The following is a 22,295-nucleotide window of genomic DNA, read 5'->3' as shown; positions in this document are numbered from 1 at the left end:
AAACCTCTGATGACTACATTTACGTCTTCCTTTTTAGTCAGATTCCTCAAAAGAATTAAGTAATAGTGTAAGTTAAAATTTCCAAATCAACCTGCATAAATTATTCCTCTTTTTATTCTGCAACAAACTATTTTATAAAAATAATACAAGTCCAAAACTTGGGAAGAATGAAATTAAAGAAAAAGGAACAGGATTATGACAAAGAACTTTTATAGGATTAAAACACCATACATTTGTAAATGTGTGCTTTGTTTTATTTGTAAGTAAAGAGTTTCTAAAAAATCAAACTCAGTAATGACTGCCTGAAATTCTGTAATATATTTAGGTTCTTAATTCTCATTCTCTTACAAGATCACTTCATTCATTCAAGATTTATTTTCAGTAATTACTATACACCAGAAACTTATTCTTGGCACTGAAAATACAGCAATGAACAAATCAGACAAAAATCTCTGCAATCATGGAGCATTCATTCTAGTTTTGGCCATAGAAAATAAAATAAATACAAAGGATATAAGTATTATGAATAAAAAAGAGAGTGAGAGTGTCACTCGTGTAATCTATATCTATAAAAGCCTAAGTGACCATTATGACCAAACAACCAGAACGACTGATCAACCAGTCGCTATGATGCGCACTGACCACCAGGGGGCAGACGCTCAATGCAGAAGCTGCCCCCTGGAGGTCAGTGCGCTCCCACCGGCCAACCACCCGCGGTCCCTCCCCCAGCCAGCCAGCCACTATGAGCCCCTGATGCTAAACCATTCGTCGACAACCTGCTTCTGGGTTGGGGTTTCGTACTTGGCAGAGCAGCTTCCTCACTGCAATCTATTGAAAGTCAGCCCTGACACAAGAGTTTGTCTTGCTCCCATCCTGTCCCTTCCCTGAGGGCCGCCTGCCTGCAGCAGTAGCGGCGAGGGAAGGAGGAGGGGGCAAGGCAGGGAACCGTGCGGTGGCAGGGCACCAATGGCAGCATCGGCATCTGGCATCCGTTCCTTCCGCACCTGGCCTGCAACCATTGCCTCCTCTCCCAACCCCACCAGGCCCTTCAGGCCCCGGGCTGGGACGGGGAACCCGGGGTGGGGAGCAGCAGACATAGCCCCATTCCCAGGGGGGCCGAGGGCCAGTTCCCTCCTTGGGGCCGGCGGCCAACCTCCCACGGTCCCTCCACCAGGCTGGCCAACCTCCCGCGACCCCCCACCCCCCTACCTGGCAGGCCCTGATCAGCCCAGACCTAATCAGCCCTGATCGCTGGCCAGGCCTAGGGACCCCACCCGTGCATGAATTTGTGCACCAGTCCTTTAGTTTCAAATAAGGTAATCAAGGGAAGGCCTATCTAAAAATTTCACTGGTACATCACATTTTAACCTAGTTTGGAAGCTGTCACTTCAAGAAAAACAAAACAAAAAACAATTAAAAGCCTATGATAATAAATTTTAAACAGAAAAAGAAAATAAGAAGATCCTAATTTAAGACAGTAATTATAAACAAAAGCCACCTCTTTTGAGAGCGCTAAGACTAGAAATATAGCATTGACCAAATTTTTAAAAGCCAGTGTGATGATACTCTAACAAATGTTACTGTTAAACATTTACTTCTGGCCCAGCTGGCTTGGCTCAGTGGCTGAGCTTCGACTTATGAACCAGGAGGTTGCAGTTCAATGCCTGGTCAGGGCACATGATCAGATTTCAGGCTTAATCCCCAAAGAGAAAAATTGCAGGAAGCAGGCGTTCAATGATTCTCTCTCATCATTGATGTTTCTCTCTCTCTCTCTCTCTCTCTCTCTCTCTCTCTCTCTCTCTCTCTCTCTCTCTCTCCCTCCCTCCCTCCCTCCCTCCCTCCCTCCCTCCTTCCCTTCCTCCCTTCCTCTCTGAAAGCAGTAAAAAAATATATATATATTTTTTATATATTATGATTATATCTTCTTTTTTTAAATTTTTTTTTATTATTGTTAGTTAAGGTATTACAAATGTGTCCTCATCCCCCTCATTAACCCCCAACCTCCCCCCCCTGCCCTGCACACTCACGATCCCATCCCCCTGTTGTCCATGTCCATTGGTTTGGCTTATATACATGTATACAAGTCCTTCAGTTGATCTCTTCCCCTTACCCCCGCCCTCCCCTACTTTCCTTCTGGGGATTGATAGCCTGATCGCTGTTTCTCAGTCTTTGGATCTGTCCCTTTTCATCAGTCTATGTTGTTCTCTATAATCCACAAATGAGTGAGATCCTGTGGTATTTATCTTTCTCTGACTGGCTTATTTCACTTAGCATAATGCTCTCCATTTCCATCCACGCTGTTGCAAAAGGCAAGAGTTCCTTTTTTTTTTACTGCAACAGAGTATTCCATTGTGTAGATGTACCACAGTTTTCTAATCCACTCATCTGCTGATGGGCACTTGGGCTGTTTCCAAATCTTAGCTATGGTGAATTGTGCTGCTATGAACATAGGGGTGCATATATCCTTTCTGATTGGCATTTCTGGTTTCTTGGGATATATTCCTAGTAGTGGGATCACTGGGTCAAATGGGAGAACAGTATGGAGCTACCTCAAAAAACTAAAAATATATTTTTTAAAAATTTACGCCCTGACCCGTTTTGCTCAGTGGATAGAGCGGCAGACTGTGGACTGAAGGGTCCCGAGTTCGATTCCAGTCAAGGGCATGTGCCTTGGTTGCGGGCACATCCCCGGTGGGGGGTGTGCGGGAGGCAGCTGATCGATGTTTCTCTCTCACCAATGTTTCTGACTCTCCATCCCTCTCTCCCTTCCTCTCTGTAAAAAATCAATAAAATATATTTTTTTAAAAAATTTACTTCTGGTTATATTCCATAAGTGTTACCCAAACATATACCACAGTGCTCCAAAATTACTTAAAACCTTAATATCATTGAAAAATGACATGAGATTATTTTTCATTTTCTTTTACCTTTAACAAATGATATCATATACAACTGTTTTTAATTAAATTTATTGGAATATAGAACCTTAAGACTGTAACAACTAAAACCCTAGAATATTTAAACTAGACCCAGAGAAAACCCCAGTCCTCAGATTAATTACTAGGAAGGTATAGCTGATATCTTTTCTTTTTAACTTACCTTGCCCAGAGCGACTTTGGCGAGAGTCTACACTTGACTGTCTTCGATCCGGTGGTTCCTCGCTCCCTCCATCTGCATAAAATTAGAAAAAACATAAGCAAATAGATAATAAAATTGATGTAATATAGACTCTGGTTCTGCCTATATCTTAAAATTACTATATCTATCATTTGTTTTCATTTCTTATAATTTCAATCATTAAAATATTTGAGGATATTTCCTATATAAACCAAAGGTTCTTATCCTTAAATTTTTTTTGTGTGGGGATAGTTTATTCTCCCCTCTTAAAGGGTATTCTTTCCTTAACCATATACATATACACTCTACTTTGCATATAATAAAGCTATGTTATCAACTCTGAAGTTCATTCACAGAATTACAATTTAGAAGCCTTGATTTAAAGCAATGCCTAAATTAATTACAGCTGCTTATTTATCTAAAGCAGAAGTTGCCAACCGGTGGCCCACAGACTACTGGTAGTCCGTGAGGTCCGAAAGGCTGGTTAAAGGAAACCTTTGGCGCAGTGGTCACCAACTAGTGGTCCACGGACCACTGCCCATGAGGTCAAAAAGGTTGGCGACAGCTGATCTAAAATATGTCAAATAATCCCCAGGGCTATATGTTTTTCTATAATAAAAATTACATTTACATGTTTTATAAGTGATAAGAATACTTATTCTCTATATATATAAAAGCCTAAGCGACCGAATGACTGGTCGACTTGTCACTATGATGCGCACTGGCCACCAGGGGACAGACGCTCAATGCACAGGATCAGGCTCCCTCCTGTTTGGATGGGGCCTGCGGGGATCGGGCCAAAACCGGTTATCCAACATCCCCCAAGGTGTCCCAGATTGCGAGAGGGCACAGCCCAGGCTGAGGGACCCTACCAGTGCACGAACACCAGGCCTCTAGTATAATACATAAAAGAGCAATGTAAATCAGAATCAGAAAAACTCAGAAATGAGAAGACAGAAACCAAGGAAGAATTAGAAATAAAACAAAAATCATTTCAGTAATGAAGACTAAACTATTAAGAAACACAAGAGCAAATAAACACAACAAAAAAATCTTTAAAAGACAGAAGGTAAAAAAATGAAAATCTTTAACAAATTATTTTTAAAAGAAGAAAGAGATTAAAAAGGATTTGTAAGATGACAAATCTTGAAAATAGACAAAGAATATCCAGATATGAATAAAAAATAAGAGTCCCTAAAGAAGAAAACCAAAGTAAAAAAAATGGACAAATATAACAACTAGAATTTAGGAAAGCTTCCCAGGAAAAAAAATGTCTATGCATTATGTAATATATATGGTTATATGTCTGCATAAATACATGTATACATACTCACACAAACATATAAATATATATATGTGAAATTACATATTATAAGAACACCATGTGTACTTGGGACAATCAACTTAGATCAATGCACCAAGGTATTTTCTATTAAAATTCCTGGACTTTAAAGAAAAAAGGAGAAAAAATCCTTTGGGCATTTAGGCAAAACATCACATGATTTATAAGAAAAAAGTAATAGAAGAAAATGGAATAATATATTGAAAATACACAAAGACATACTTGAGCTGAAGGTTTTCCATGAAATAAAATCTACCTCTAAGTATAAAGAGTAATGACAAACTGTTATCAACATGCGAGGATTTAGGAAATATTGTTCTCATGATCTCTTTCTAGGTCTAACGGAGGACTAACATTGGGCAATCAAAGTGACTAGAGACACATCAAAATAAGGACTGGCAATAAGAATTAAACATACAACTGATTGTAGAATTAAGACTAAATGAAGGTTTTAAAACAGAGAGATTATAGTATGTAATGGCTCTAAGACCTGACAATGTAGATACAGAGCAAGTCAAGTTATTTGCATAATACGGATTTCCTCATTGGGGAGTGTAGAAGGTATAGCAGGACTGTATCGGTGAAGTTAGAATTTACTCACCAAACATGAATTAAAGACTTACTACAAATATACAGGGTGGGGTAAAAGTAAGTTAGTTGTTCTTATGGAAAATAATAGAATAATTAATAAATAATAATACAAGAATAAATTCTGTACTTCACATACAACTATAAATTTACTTTTGCTCCACCCTGTGTTGTGAACTTAAGAGAGGAAAACCCACTGATGTAACATGTACAGAAATAATAAAGGAAAGACCTGACTGTCCAACCCAAGTACTAACTTCTCAAATCAGAGCTGAGATTTCCTGGATTTGAGATAATCATCAGAGAACATCTGTTTTTTTAATCAGCTTACTGACTTAAATCCAGCAAATAATATAAAACAACATATCTTTGATACTGAGAAACATTGTTAATAGATTTTTAAATTCCCATTATTTCAAAGAGTTATGAATAATGTCATAGGAGAATTACCACATAGGATAGACAGCTTTCAAATCAGGTGTATTAGAGCACTAATACATTCCTAGTAAAGAAATACCAACCATATAGAGAATATTCAGTATTTAATGATTTCCTATGAAGGAATTTAACTTAGGGGAAGTCTAATAGGAAAGTGCCTAAACAATTCCAAGAAAAATGTTTTCTTTCCTATAAGTAAGGGATACTTTAAATGATTTATTCTTTTCAATTCAGGATCAAAACATTATAGTTGAAAAATAAACAACTTAAGTGACTTTAAATGTGGCAGCTCAAACCCATCTTTAGTGTTCTCAGCTAGAATAAATATTAGATTAGATTTCTGAGTTCAACATTGGAAGTTGTCTTCAATCTTCCTTTAGGAACTTAAATATATGACCCTAATAGAAGGGGTGGGGAGGTATTAAAACTGAATGGAATACAAATACACACACACACACACACACACACACACATATGTATTAAAGTTTTACTATTCAGATACGAATAGTATACACTTAATACCAACAAGGACAGACATGATTTGGTGGCCAGCCTGCAAACAGCCATCAGCCCCTCACCCAGGCTGGCCAGGCACCTCAGGAGGGACCCCTATCCTGAAGGGGCTGTGGCCAGCCTGCAAAAAGCCATCAGCCCCTCACTCAGGCTGGCCAGGCACCTCAGCGGGACTCCCACCCTGATCCGGGACACCCTTCAGGGCAAACCAGCCGGCCCCCACCCATGCACCAGGCCTCTATCCTATATAATAAGAGAGTAATATGCAAATTGACCCTAACAGCAGAATGACTGGGAATGATGGGTCACTATGACACACACTGACCACCAGGGGGCAGACGCTCAATGCAGGAGCTGCCCCCTGGTGGTCAGTGCACTCCCACAGGGGGAGCTCTGCTCAGCCACAAGCCAGGCTGACGGCTGCCAGTACAGCGGTGGTGGTGGGAGCCTCTCCCACCTCAGCAGCGTTAAGGATGTCCGACTGCAGCTTAGGTCTGCTCCCCACTGGCAAGTGGACATCCCCCGAGGGCTGCCAGGCTGCCAGAGGGATGTCTGATTGCCAGCTTAGGCCCAATCCCCTGGGGAGCAGGCCTAAGCCAGCAGGTGGTCATCCCCCAAGGGATCCCAGACTGCGAGAGGGCACAGGCCAGGCTGAGGGAACCCGCCCCCCCCCCCCCCCCAGCGCACAAATTTTTGTGCACCGGGCCTGTAGTTTCAAATATAAGATTCATATTTAGAGAAGTAAATGACTTTCCCAAAAGCACACTGTAAGTAAGTAGCAATCCTAAAATTAAAATTGTCTGGTTTCAAAATTCTGCATTCTTTTCAAGACTCTCCACTGCCCACTATTATAACAACAACAACACCTATTAAGGTGAGGATGGGGGGAACAGAAAGGGGAAGAGAATTCAAAAGCAGACAGACGATTAAGAGGCTGCTGTGAAAATCCAGAAGAATGAACACTTGGGCTAAGTGTGTAGTGGAAGTAGTCAGATTCTGAATATATTCTGAAGGTACAGTGAAGAAAATCTAAGAGAAAGAAAGAAGTCAAGGGTATCAAATATTTTGGACCCAAACAATGTTTCTGCAATTTACTGAGATAGGAAAGACTTTGAGAGAATAGGTTTGGGGATGAGAAGAGTATTTGGAGCTCAGCCTCACACATACTAAGTTTGAGATGCCTTAGACAAGCAGAGATGGACATACATGTCATCAGTACATAAATCATATTTAAACTGTATGACATCCCCAAGGAAAAGAATATAGATAAAAGACACAGAGAGAAAGAGAGAGAAGAGGTCAGAGAACCAAACCTTGGGGCTGAATCCAACATGTAGAGGCTGGGGAATGACAATAAATCAGCAGATAATTAGAAGTAATGGCTGGAGAATAGGAACAAAACTAAAGAACACAGAAGTCAAGAAAAGAAAGGGTTTTATGGACTGAAAAAGAACAGATGTTGATAGGTCAAATAATATACAGACTACGAATTGATTATTAAATTTAGTCAATGTACAATGTTTAGCATGGTTCCTGTGGCGTGGTAGGAGTGAAACCTAAAAGGATCAAGTTCATGAGACATTAGAAAGAGCTTCTGGAAAGGGTCTTGTCTCTCCCTAGACATGAAAGACAACCCATAGGGATCCTGGATATTCTGGCTGCCATCTTGGAAATAGAAGGAAAATAAACCATAGGATAAAGTTAACACTATGAAAATTAGGGTAGAGAGATGGAAGATACCAAGGTCCTTATTGACACTGAATTACTCAAGAAAAGTACCCTATGCATATAAGCCCAACCAATGGACACAGACAACAGGGGGATGAGAGCATGAGTGGGGGTGGGGGTGGGGATTAATGGGGGGATGAGGACACACACGTAATACCTTAATCAATAAAAAAATTAAAGATTTGCCGAAACCGGTTTGGCTTGGTGGATAGAGCGTCGGCCTGCGGACTGAGAGGTCCCGAGTTCGATTCCGGTCAAGGGCATGTACCTGGGTTGCGGGCACATCCCTGGTGGGGGATGTGCAAGAGGCAGCTGATCGATGTTTCTCTCTTGTCGATGTTTCTAACTCTCTCTATCTCTCTCCCTTCCTCTCTGTGAAAAATCAATAAAACATATTTTTAAAAAAATTAAAGATTGAAAAAAAAAGAAAAGTACCCTATCTTTGGACTACAGTTATATAATCTAATAAATCCTCTTCATCATATGAACCAAAGGTCAGTAAACTAGTCCACAAGCCAAATCTGGCCTGCCATCTATTTTGGACAGCCCATGAACTAAGAATGAATTTTACATTTTTAAATACTGGAAAAAAAAATTAGAATACTTCCAGTTGACAATATAATAAGACTATACTCAATATATATTAATGGTGTTGGGTGTCTATCACAGCCGAGTTGGACTCCAACTTTGAACTATTATTATTTATAAGACCTTAGGAAAATAAAATTCTCTGTACCTCAGCATCCTTATCTATGAGTTGACACAGTAATACCCTATGGAGTTATGGTGAGAAACAAATATAGTAATGTACATAAAATATAGCATGCCATCTGCCACTAAGTGAGTACTTATTAAATGATAACTGGAATCTTCACCTATCATAATCACAATGAACAACATCATTTCACCAAAAGATTGCTTAAATGTCATTTCCTATCTTCTCTATAAAGACTTTCTGGATGCCTACCAGAAAGAATTAATTATTCCCTCTTCTGTGCTTCCATAGCACATTATACATACCTGTTTTACAATACTATCACACTGTATAATAGTTAATTATTTATATGACTATCTCTGGACTATAAAATGTTCAAAGTGTGTCTTTGAAAGCCCTTTTCATAATATTTTCAGTGCCAACTTGGAGTCTTGTATAAAGTGTGTACTATAAAAAATAGTTGACTTAATTTTGTCAAGGACCAGCTGTAAAATTAATGCATTCATCAAATCAAATCAAATTCAAGAAAAAAACCAATAAGTAGTACTGGTCTAGTTTGAAACATAGTTTAAAGAATTCAGTGTTTTCCTTTTATTTTTATCCAAACTCTTACTACAAAAAAACAAAAACACAAACAAAAAACAAAACCCACAAGCAGTATTAATCCAAAGTACTATGATCTTATCCTCCACATCAATCTCAATGATCTCTTCTCTATCATTCTAAATCACCTCCTTGCAAAAGGGAATACATATAGTTTATTTTCACATCTAGACACAAACATACAACAACATGTTAGAGAGCTCGAACAGTATAGTTTGAGAACAAAGAAAATATTCCAAGGTGAATTTGAAATAATCTGATTTCAAACTTCCCCTCACATTGGTTACTCAGTATAGTCATTCTATTTGAGCTTAATTTCACAATTTCCTCTATGTGGTTCTTTGGAGTTTCTTAGTAAGCACAGATATCTCTACACATAAGCACTACATACTAGCCAAAACCGGTTTGGCTCAGTGGATAGAGCGTCGGCCTGTGGACTGAGGGGTCCCAGGTTCGATTCCGGTCAAGGGCATGTACCTGGGTTGCGGGCATATCCCCAGTAGGAGATGTGCAGGAGGCAGCTGATCGATGTTTCTCTCTCATCGATGTTTCTAACTCTCTATCTCTCTCCCTTCCTCTCTGTAAAAAATCAATAAGATATACTTAAAAAAAAAAGCACTACATACTAGTAGATTCATAAAACGGCAGAGCTAGCAGGAATTTTGAGTTTTTTTGTTTTTGTCAATTTATACTTTTTTAAAAATATATTCTATTGATTTTTTACAGAGAGGAAGGGAGAGGGACAGAGAGCTAGAAACATCGATAAGAGAGAAACATCGATCAGCTGCCTCCTGCACACCTCCCACTGGGGACGTGCCCACAACCAAGGTACATGCCCCTTGACCAGAATCAAACCTGGGACATCTCAGTCAGCAGGCCGATGCTCCATCCACTGAGCCAAACCGGTCAGGGCAATTTATACTTTTTTAACGTTCTGTGAAATTGGAGCTTTGAAAAAGAGTCCAGCATAAAAACTTACAACAGGTAAAAAGCAATACTAAGTACATATATACACATATATATTCATACTTATTTTATTTTTGTCCTTATCTGTTGAAACTGGATGCTGAGGAAGATACATATGGGTCTCAATCTTGGCTGCACATTAGATAATCTAGGAATCCAGGAATTTAAAAAAATTCTACTGGTGAAGTTATTCCCCAGATCAATTTAATAAGAACCACTGAGAGTGAGACCCAAGCATAAATACTTCTTTAAAACTCCATGAATGATCACAATGTGTAGCCAAAATTTAGAAATATTAGAGATTAAGTTGTGCTATGGTATCATGATGAACCAGATCTATCTGAAATTTTCCAGTGTTGACAGACAGATGTTGTAGGTAAAAGGTCCTAATGATACAGAAGGATGTGATCTCTAAATTGAGGACAAAGGCTACATTCACAGATTCACTCTCTGATATAATTTCTGTTTATTACTGATTGCACTTTATTTTGGTGACTTTGTGAGTTTGTGAACTAAAGTGGGATAACATTGTGTAATATGGAGAAGGGTTTAATCTACAGTAAACTAATCTAAATGTACTCCTTTGAGCTGGGTTCTCAGTTACACCATCAAAATGATGATGTCAGAATCCCAGCAACAACACAGAGCAGGGTAACGATTAAAGAAACAGTTCTGGATAGTTGACCACCCCAAACCAGTTTTAAGTGTGATAATGAAGCCGTATAGCCTCAGAGGCCAACCCCAGAACACTGCCACCCAGAGGCTGAGCCACAAACTGACTCTTTGCTAAACACAGAATAAGGCAGTCTGGGAAACAAATACGGCCTGCTTTAAAATAAGGACTGTGGTTTACAACACAGAGGAACAGGGTATCGCAGGGAAATTCAACACTCTCCTGAATACCTGGCAGGACTAAGGCGAGCCAGACTGACGAGTAGAAGAACCGAAGGGCCTTCACTACTGCAATTTTTTTTCTTTTTTCACCTTTTAACTAAGAAACCAATTTTTTTTTCTTCTATTTCCATCAACTGATTTTACCCTTTTAATTACTACATTCTTATTTTTAACCAGTATTATTACTGCTACCATTTTACCATTTTTTAAAGTGCCATTCTATTTTCTCTTTATTTTATTTTGGGATTAGTGTTCTCCATTCTATTTTCATCGTTCCTTTAGCAACAATTTTCCCTACCTCAATTTTACCTCTATGCTAAAACCCTCTCCCTCACTTTTCACCTTTTGTTGTCCTGTTTCTCTTACCCTATTCCTGCTTTAGATTTTCCCTATTCCTTCTGTTTACCTCCTGTCAAAATTTCACCCTACTTATATATCCTATTTCCAATCCACTGCTGTAAATCTTTATACACATACCACTTATCTTTCTTCACTATCCAAAAATGTTTTTCTTTTTTTCTTCTTTTATCTTTCTATTGTTCTGTTGCTGTTTGCTTGATTGTTGAGTATATTGTTTTTCTGTTGTTGTTGCTTGTTCTTTTCTGTGTGTCTGTGTGTGTGTGTGTGTGTGTGTGTGTGTTTTAGGACTGGTTGTAAGGCTGTTTTTCTTTTTCTTTTTCTTTTTTTCTGCTAGTTTTCCCCCTCCCTCCACCCATCCCCCCCGGTTATTTTGTGCTCCTGTTTTCCCTTGCCTCTCTTGATATTATTGGTTGTTTCTAGTTTGCCTTCATCTCCAGGGAGTTGTTGCTGGAATTTGTTGGGATTAGTGGCGGTTCTATAGGAGTTATCTCCTCATATAAATAGTCTCTTCCCCTCTTCCACTTCATTCTCTCTTTTCGCTCTTTTTTTTTTTCCTTTTCTTTTCTCTCTTTTATTTTCCCCCCTCCTTTTTCCCAATTTCATTTTTGCACTCCTTTTTTTTGGTCCCTACATTTCTTTTCTTTTTTCTCTTTTATCTTTTTCTCTTCTTTCTTCCTTATCCCCTAATTCTCTTACTTCGGGTGGTCACCTTTATTGGGGTTATTAATATCATGAATATATTTGTCTTTAGTGCCTGGTACGTGGTGCCTTGTTGTGTTGTATTTTGTGCCTTTAAATCAACGCAGCAGATCCAAGCAACAGCAGCCTCCTGAGCACCACACACTCAATCTGAGGAACAGCAGCTGTACGTGAAACCTCCCCTACCAGCCAGAAGAGCCACCACACCTGTGAACAGCACCCACCAGAGGAGCTGCTGCCAACTGAGGAGCAGCGGCTACCACAACCGCCCGAAGAGCAACTACAGCCCAAGGAGTCACTGCCTCCCAGGGAGCAACCACTGAATGACTCAAGGTCTAGATATGTCAGTGAGATCAAACATGGGTAGACAAAGAAACCCCCAAAGGAAAGAAAAATAGGACTCGCCAGAAAAGCAACTAAATGATACAGAGGCATGCAACATGACAGAAAAAGAATTCAGAATAAGGGTCCCTGAGTGCATAAACCGGACGGAGGAAAAAGTCAACAACTTCTGCAAGAAGCTAGAAGAAACAGATGAAAAAGTAAACTACCTATGCAAGAAGCATGAAGAAACAGATGAAAAAATCAATAACATATGGAAGAAGCTAGAAGAAACAGATGAAAAAATCAACAACTTAAGTAAGACCCAAGAAGAAATGAAGAGGGATATAGCTGCAATAAAAAACACCATTGAAAGTATCAATAGTAGCATTAAAAAAGAGAGAGAGGGAGAACCAAGATGGCAGCATAGGTTAACGCTGGAGTTTGCTGCTTTGAACAACTACTTCAAAAGTGAAACCAAAAAACGGAAGGGACATCACCCAGAACCACAGGAACGCTGGCTGAGTGGAAGTCCTACAACTAGGAGGAAAGAGAAACGCATACGGACACTCAGAGGAGGCGCAGTGCTGAAGTCAAATTCTGAGGTGCGGAGTGCGCGGAGCGGGCTGGCGGCGGAGGGCCTGGTTGTTGTTTTCAATCGGGAGGGAGTCGCAGACTCTGAGCACCAGATCCGGGCAAGTCTTTAGGGACCCAGACTCAAACGGGAGAAGCGGGACTGTCTGGCTTCGGTCAGAGCGAGTGCAGCTTTCTCTCCCAGCTTTGCAGTGGGTGCTGGGACTCAGAGAGGCAGAGCCCCTGGGGACAGGACTGAGAGCCGCCATAACTGCTCTCTCCAGCCCACCCTGTTGATCCTGTGCGACCCACCCCGCCCAAGCCCTGCACAGAGGCATTTGCTGGATAGCCTCAGGCAAAGGCTAGATTAGCACCTCCCTAGAGGACAGAAGTTCTCTCACTGCTGACACAGCTGATTCTCACAGCCACTTGGCCTGGAGGTCAAACCCTCCCTGGAATTAGCTACAACAATCAAGATTTATCTATAAGACTGCGAACAAAGACCACTAGGGGGTGCACCAAGGAAGCATAACAAAATGCGGAGACAAAGAAACAGGACAAAATTGTCAATGGAAGATATAGAGTTCAGAACCACACTTTTAAGGTCTCTCAAGAACTGTTTAGAAGCTGCCGATAAACTTAATGAGATCTACACGAAAACTAATAAGACCCTCGATCTTATATTGGGGAACCAACTAGAAATTAAGCACACACGGACTGAAATAACGAATATTATACAGACGCCCGACAGCAGACCAGAGGAGCACAAGAATCAAGTCAATGATTTGAAATGCGAGGAAGCAAAAAACACCCAACCGGAGGGGCGGAATGAAAAAAGAATCCAAAAATGCGAGGATAGTGTAAGGAGCCTCTGGGACAGCTTCAAGCGTACCAACATCAGAATTATTGGGGTGCCAGAAGATGAGAGAGAGCAAGATATTGAAAACCTATTTGAAGAAATAATGACAGAAAACTTCCCCCACCTGGTGAAAGAAATGGACTTACAGGTCCAAGAAGCGCGGAGAACCCCAAACAAAAGGAATCCAAAGAGGACCACACCAAGACACATCATAATTAAAATGCCAAGAGCAAAAGATAAAGAGAGAATCTTAAAGACAGCAAGAGAAAGAAACTCAGTTACCTACAAGGGAATACCCATACGACTGTCAGCTGATTTCTCAACAGAAACTTTGCAGTCCAGAAGGGAGTGGCAAGAAATATTCAAAGTGATGAATACCAAGAACCTACAACCAAGATTACTTTATCCAGCAAAGCTATCATTCAGAATTGAAGGTCAGATAAAGAGCTTCACAGATAAGGAAAAGCTAAAGGAGTTCATCACCACCAAACCAGGATTATATGAAATGCTGAAAGGTATCCTTTAAGAAGAGGAAGAGGAAGAAAAAGGTAAAGATACAAATTATGAACAACAAATATGCATCTATCAACAAGTGAATCTAAGAATCAAGTGAATAAATAATCTGATGAACAGAATGAACTGTTGATTATAATAGAATCAGGGACATAGAAAGGGAATGGACTGACTATTCTTGGGGGTGAAAGGGGTGTGGGAGATGTGGGAAGAGACTGGACAAAAATCGTGCACCTATGGATGAGGACAGTGGGTGGGGAGTGAGGGCGGAGAGTGGGGCGGGAACTGGGAGGAGGGAGTTATGGGGGGGAAAAATAGGAACAAATGTAATAATCTGAACAATAAAGATTTAATTAAAAAAAAAAAAGAAAAGAAAGAAAGTATCAATAGTAGACTAGTAGAAGCGGAGGACCGAATTAGTGAATTAGAAGACAAGGAAGCAAAACACACCCAAACTGTACAGCAATTGGAGAAAAAAATTAAAAGACAGGAAGAGAGCCGAAGGGAGCTTTGGGACAACATGAAACGAAACAACATACGAATAATAGGGGTGCCAGAACAACAGAAAGATGAACACGGATTAGAAAACTTACTCGAAGAAATAATATCAGAAAACTTCCCTGAGGTGGGGAAGAAAAAAGTCACACAAGCCCAGAGAGTCCCAAACAAGGTGAACCCGAAAAGACCCACACCAAGACACATCATAATTACCATGGCAAATGTTCAGGACAAAGAGAGAATCCTACAGGCTGCAAGAGAGAGACGGAAAGTTACATACAAGGGATCTCCCATTAGATTATCAAATGATTTCTCAACAGAAACACATCAGGCCAGAAAAGAATGGACGGAAATTTACAAAGTGATGCAAAGGACTGAATCCAAGAATACTCTATCCAGCAAGGTTATCATTCAAAATTGAAGGGGAAATAAGAAGCTTCACAGACAAAAAAAAGCTAAGGGAGTTTATCACCACCAAGCCAGCAATACAAGAAATGCTAAAGGGACTGGTGTATGAAGAAGAAATAAAAAGCTCAGAAAGAAAACAGCCACACAAAAAAAGAAATGGCTACAAACAAGTACCTTTCAATAATAACTTTAAATGTAAATGGACTAAATTCTCCAACCAAAAGACATCGAGTGGCTGAATGGATAAAAAAACATGACCCACACATCTGCTGTCTACAAGAGACCCACCTCATTAGAAGGGACTCACACAGACTGAAAGTGAAGGGATGGAAAAATATCTTTCAGGCAAATGGAAAGGAAAAGAAAGCTGGGGTAGCAATACTTATATCGGACAAAATAGACCTCAAAGTGAAGGCCATAACAAGAGATAAGGAAGGCCACTTCATAATACGAAAGGGATCAATACAACAAGAAGATATAACCCTGGTAAACATATATGCACCCAATGCAGGAGTACCCAAATTCATAAAAAAAATCCTGGAAGATATCAAAGGAGAGATTGACAACAATACAATCATAGTAGGGGACTTTAATACACCACTGACATCACTGGATATGTCCTCTAGACAAACAATCAGCAAAGAAACAGCATTCCTAAATGACTCCCTAGATCAGGTGGACTTAATAGACATCTTCAGAACACTTCACCCCAAAGCCACGGAATATACATTCCACTCTGATGCTCATGGGACATATTCAAAAATAGACCACATACTGGGTCACAAGCAAAGTATCCCCAAATTCAAGAAGATTGAAATCATAAAAAGCATCTTCTCAGACCACGATGGCATAATATTAGAAATAAACTACAATAAAAACAACCCAAAATACTCAAACACTTGGAAGCTGAATAGCATGTTATTAAATATTGATTGGGTTAACAATGAGATCAAAGAAGAAATCAAAAACATCCTGGAAACTAATGACAATGAAAACACAACAATCCAAAACCTATGGGACACAATGAAAGCAGTCCTGAGAGGGAAGTTTATAGCTCTACAGGCCTATCTCAAAAAACAAGAAAAAATGGTAGCAAATCATCTAACTCTACAACTCAAAGGATTAGAAAGACAGCAACAAGAAAACCCCAGAGTGAGCACAAGGAAGGAGATAATAAAGATTAGAGCAGAAATAAATGACATAGAGACCAATAAAACAATACAGATAATCAATGAAACCAAGAGCTGGTTCTTTGAAAGGATAAACAAGATTGACAAACCTCTAGCCAGACTCACCAAGAAGCAAAGAGAGAGGACCCAAATAAACAAAATCAGAAACGATAGAGGCGAAATAACAACAGACCCCACAGAAATACAAATGATTGTTAAAAAATACTATGGACAGCTCTACTCCAACAAACTAGACAACCTGGAGGAAATGGACAAATTCCTAGAAAAATACAACATTCCAAAGCTCAATCAGGAAGACTCTAAAAATCTCAACAGGCCAATAACTATGGGAGAAATTGAAGCAGTCATCAAAAAGCTTCCAGCAAACAAAAGCCCAGGACCAGACGGCTTCACAGGGGAGTTTTACCAAACATTCATGGAAGAACTAAAACCTATCCTCCTCAGACTACTACAAAAAATTCAAGAGGAAGGAACCCTTCCAAGCTCATTCTATGAAGCCAGCATCACCCTAATACCAAAACCAGGTAAAGACAACACAATGAAAGAGAATTACAGGCCAATATCCCTCATGAACATAGATGCCAAAATCCTCAACAAAATCTTAGCAAATCGGATCCAGCAGTACATCAGAAAGATCATACACCATGACCAAGTAGGATTTATCCCAGGGATGCAAGGATGGTACAATATCCGCAAATCAATAAACGTGATACATCACATAAACAAATTGAAAGAAAAAAAACCACATGGTCATATCAATTGATGCAGAAAAAGCATTTGACAAAATTCAACACCCATTTTTGATAAAAACTCTCAGCAAGGCGGGAGTAGAAGGATCATACCTCAACATAATAAAAGCCATATATGACAGGCCCACAACCAACATCATACTAAATGGACAAAAACTAACACCATTTCCCCTAAGAACAGGAACAAGACAGGGATGCCCCCCTCTCACCACTCCTGTTCAACATAGTACTGGAAGTGTTAGCCATTGCAATTAGCCAAGAAGAAATAAAAGGCATCCAAATTGAAAAAGAGGAAGTAAAACTGTCCTTATTTGCAGACGACATGATATTATACATACAAAACCCTAGAGACTCCATCAAAAAGCTACTAGACCTAATACATGAATTTGGCAATGTAGCAGGATACAAAATTAACCCCAAGAAATCTGAGGCATTTCTATACACCAATAGTGAACTTTCAGAAAGAGAGATTATAAAAACAATCCCATTCACCATCGCACCAAAAAAATTAAGCTACCTAGGAATAAACTTAACTAAAGAGGTAAAAGACCTCTACTCAGAAAACTACAGGACGTTGAAAAAAGAGATAGAGGAAGACATAAACAGATGGAAGAACGTACCGTGTTCGTGGACTGGTAGAATCAACATCATTAAAATGTCCATACTACCCAAAGCAATCTATAAATTCAATGCACTTCCCATTAAAATACCAATGGCATACTTCACAGATCTAGAATGAACTCTCCAAAAATTCATCTGGAATAAAAAAAGACCCCGAATAGATGCAGCAATCCTGAGAAAGAACAAAGTAGGTGGGATCTCAATACCAGATATCAAGATGTATTACAAAGCCACTGTTCTCAAAACTGCCTGGTACTGGCACAAGAATCGGCATATAGATCAATGGAATAGAATAGAGAGCCCAGAAATCGGCGCGAACCAATATGTTCAATTAATATTTGACAAAGGAGGCAAGAACATACAATGGAGCCAAGATAGTCTCTTCAATAAATGGTGTTGGGAAAATTGGACAGATATATGCAAGAAAATGAAACTAGATCACCAACTTATACCATACACAAAAATAAACTCAAAATGGATAAAGGACTTAAATGTACGACAGGAAACCATAAAAATTCTAGAAGAAGCCAAAGGCAACAAAATCTTAGACATATGCCGAAGCAATTTCCTCACTGATACAGCTCCTAGGGCACTTGAAACTAAAGAGAAAATGAACAAATGGGACTACATCAAAATAAAAAGCTTCTGCACAGCAAAAGAAACCATCAACAAAACAACAAGAAAACCCACTGCGTGGGAAAACATATTTGCCAATGTTATATCTGATAAGGGCCTAATCTCCAAATTTATAGGGAACTCATACAACTTAACAAAAGGAAGATAAACAATCCAATCAAAAAATGGGCAAAGGACCTAAATAGACACTTTTCAAAAGAGGACATACAGAAGGCCAAGAAACATATGAAAACATGCTCAAAGTCACTAATCATCCGAGAGATGCAAATCAAAACAACAATGAGGTACCATCTCACACCTGTCAGACTGGCTATCATCAACAAATCAACAAACGACAAGTGCTGGAGAGGATGTGGAGAAGAAGGAACACTTGTGCACTGCTGGTGGGAATGCAGACTGGTGCAGCCACTATGGAAGACAGTATGGAGTTCCCTCAAAAAACTACAAATGGAACTCCCATTTGACCCTGTGATCCCACTTCTAGGAATATATCCCAAGAAACCAGAAACAACAATCAGAAAGGATATATGCACCCCTATGTTCATAGCAGCACAATTCACCATAGCTAGAATCTGGAAACAGCCTAAGTGCCCATTAGTAGATGAATGGATTAGAAAACTGTGGTACATCTACACGATGGAATACTATGCTGCGGTAAAAAAGAAGGAACTCTTACCATTTGCAACAGCATGGATGGAACTGGAGAGCATTATGCTAAGTGAAATAAGCCAGTCAATGAAGGAAAAATACCACATGATCTCACTCATTCATGGATAATAGAGACCATTATAAACTTTTGAACAATAATAGATACAGAGGCAGAGCATCCTCAAACAGATTGTCAAACTGCAGCGGGAAGGCCGGGGAGGGTTGGGGGGCAGGAGGGAGGGGGGTAAGAGATCAACCAAAGGACTTGTATGCATGCATATAAGCATAACCAATGGACATAAGATACTAGGGAGGGGGGAGGCCAGGGGATTGTTAAGGGCGGGGGGAAAAAAGGGACACATATGTAATACCCTTTGTAAGACTGTAAGCAATAAAATAAAATAAAAATTAAAAAAATGATGATGTCAGAGAGAGACCAAGATGGCAGCATAGGTAATCACCTATACTTGCCTCTCACAACCACATCAAAATTACAACTAAATGGCAGAACTACCACCCAGAACTGTGGGAAAGCTGGCTGAATGGAAATTCTACAACTAGAGAGGTGAAGAAAGGTCATTGAGATTGGTGAGAGGTGCAGAGGCACGGAAAGTGCTGGCACCTGAATGTGTTGTTCTTTAAACAGGGAGGGAGATACAAGCTCCCGCTTGCTCTGAATTCCAGTTACAGGTGAGACTCTGGGGGATCCAGACACATACGGGGAGAAACTGGACTGTCTGGCATTGGGACAAGAATGTGAGGGCGGCTTACTCTAAGAGGTGCTCGCAGCAATCATTGTTCCTGCATGGGTGCGCGGGACCCGGAGAACCAGGGAATTAGCCGGTTCAGGGAAGCCACTGCTGTTTGCTCCATCCTGGTGATTCCCAGAGACCCCGCCACAACCAATTTACAACCCCACCCAAGCTGTGCACATCGGCTTTTGCATATGACTGGCCTGTCCTTTCCCCTAAAACAAACTGCAGCTGGGTCAGAGAGCCCCAGAGATTACAAAAGAAGGCCCACTACCTGGCAGCAGCGGCAGCCTTGCTTCACTGCTGGGCCTCGTCTGGGCACTTCCAAACCCCATACAAAGAGGAGGAATCTGCAGATGTCTTTGTAGCTCCTCCAGGCCAATTGGCTGTGGTGACCAGCTGTGTCTACACTGGAAGATCTGTTGCGCAGGAGACACCCTTATGGAGCAGGACTTGCTTCAGTAGGGCTTTGGTGCTCACTGAGTCTGCCCCTTGCGTGTGTCTCTTATGGATGGAAAGAGATTAAAATGCCAAGGGCAAAAGACAAAGAGAGAATCTTAAAAGCAGCAAGAGAAAAACAGTTAGTTACCTACAAGGGAGTACCCATGCGACTGTCAGCTAATTTCTCAACAGAAACTATGCAGGCCAGAAGGGAGTGGCAAGAAATATACAAAGTGATGAATAGCAAGAACCTACAACCAAGATTACTCTACCCAGCAAAGCTATCATTCAGAATTGAAGGTCAGATAAAGAACTTCACAGACAAGAAAAAGCTAAAGGAGTTGATCACCACCAAACCAGTATTATATGAAACGCTGAAGGGTATTCTCTAAGAAGAAGAAGAAAAAGGTAAAGATTAAAATTATAAACAACAAAGTAACAATAAATACATATCAACAAGTGAATCTAAACATCAAGTGAATTAAAAAATCTGAAGAAGAGAATAAACTGGTGAATAGAATAGAATCAGGGGCATAGAAAGGGAGTGGACTGACAATTCTCAGCGGGGGGGAGAAGATGTGGGGAGTACAGGAAGAGATTGGACAAAAATCTTACACCTATGTACGAGGACAATGGGGGGCGGGGAGGTAAGGGCATGGGGTGCGGTGGGAACCGGGTGAAAGGGAGCTATGGGGGGGGGGGAGGAATAACTGTAATAATCTGAACAATAAAGACTTATTTTAAAAAAAGATGATGATGTCATCTGGATGAAAAGATTCCTAAGATTCTGAAAGCTAGAATATCCTCTTCTTCTTCATATTAACCTGGATCTCAGGGATGCCACAGCTGCTAAAGTGTTGAGAAGGTATGTTCAGGAACAGTACCAGATTTTATTTGGAAAGACAGGCAGGAATAAAAGAACATGATGCATTTGGGGAAATTCAAAGAGTTTGGCAATGGATAGAGCACAGAACTGTAGGGAAGAGGCAGGATATGAAAGTAGAAAAGTTGGCAGAGGCATAATCACAAAAAGCATAACCATTATTCATGATGATCAATTTGATTATCTTTTAAGTGTGGGTAAAAAAATATATAGTGTTCTCAAAAGATAAATTTGGCAAGTGTACATAAGTTGGCACTATGGGGTCACAGGCTAAAGGCAGATACCACTGCAATAAGCCCAAGGAATGGAAAGCCTGAAAAAATGCACAAACATTGAGAATAAAAATGAATATTTAGGATGCAGAACTACAAAGACTTTGTACCCATTTGAAAGAGTTATGTCTAATCACTATTATCAATTTTCTTTTCCCTTTCTTCATCAAAGCCACTCCCATCAGGCTTTTGCCCACACCAGTCCAGAAAATTCACACTTTTAAGATCTCCTATAAAGTCCATTGTTAAATTCAATTGTCAGTTCTCTGTTTTCTTATTGTTTTAAATATGTTTTTATTGATTTTAGAGAAGGAGGAAAAAACAGGGAGAGAGAGTTAGAAACATCAATGATGAGAGAGAATTATTGGCTGCCTCCTGCACACCCCTCACAAGGGATGGAGACTGCAAACTGGGCATGTGTCCTGACCAAGAATCAAATCATGACTTCCTGGTTCATAGGTTGATGCTCAACCACTGAGCAACACCGGTTGGGCAGTTTTCTTATTTTTTAATTTATGAACAATATTTGATGCAGTTAATCAATTCTCTCTTCATTTACTTTCCAAAACTTAATATTTTCCTACCTCTGTGGCTCCTTCTTTGTCTCCCTGACTTGATCTTTTTCCCCCAAACTCTCAATGTTGTAGTATTTCAGGGCTCACTTTTCTTACTGACTCTTTGCCATGTACATTCCCTTGGTTATCTCAAACAGATTCATGGCTTTATGTTTCATCTATATGCTGATGGTTCCCAAATTTATATTGCTAGCTGGACCTTATTCATGAACTAACCCAATACATATGGAATTGCCTTCCCTACATCTCTACTTTGAATATCAAACTGTCTCAAAATTTAACATACTTAATATCCTTCCATAAACCTGCTCCTCTCACAATCTTCATCTCTGCAAGACAGCAACTCCATTCTTAGTCACTCAAGTCAAAAAGCCTTGGAGTCACCCTTAATCC

At 40.0% G+C, this 22,295-nt stretch overlaps 1 protein-coding gene across 8 annotated transcripts in view; it reads right to left on the bottom strand.

Moving 5' to 3' along the window:
• TANC2 (tetratricopeptide repeat, ankyrin repeat and coiled-coil containing 2) overlaps window positions 1-22,295 on the bottom strand; it is a 281,996-nt gene that overhangs the window by 193,412 nt on the left and 66,289 nt on the right. For all 8 annotated transcript variants that reach the window (XM_059669888.1, XM_059669889.1, XM_059669893.1 and 5 more), the window contains exon 3: window positions 3,100-3,171. In XM_059669888.1, the coding sequence (XP_059525871.1) occupies window positions 3,100-3,171 (72 nt within the window). The remainder of the gene's footprint in view (window positions 1-3,099; window positions 3,172-22,295) is intronic.

Source organism: Myotis daubentonii, chromosome 16, assembly GCF_963259705.1.
Source record: "Myotis daubentonii chromosome 16, mMyoDau2.1, whole genome shotgun sequence".
Classification (NCBI taxonomy): Eukaryota; Metazoa; Chordata; class Mammalia; order Chiroptera; family Vespertilionidae; genus Myotis; species Myotis daubentonii.
The sequence above is the reverse complement of the archived record's forward strand: the minus strand, read 5'-3'. Positions and strand labels throughout refer to the sequence as shown.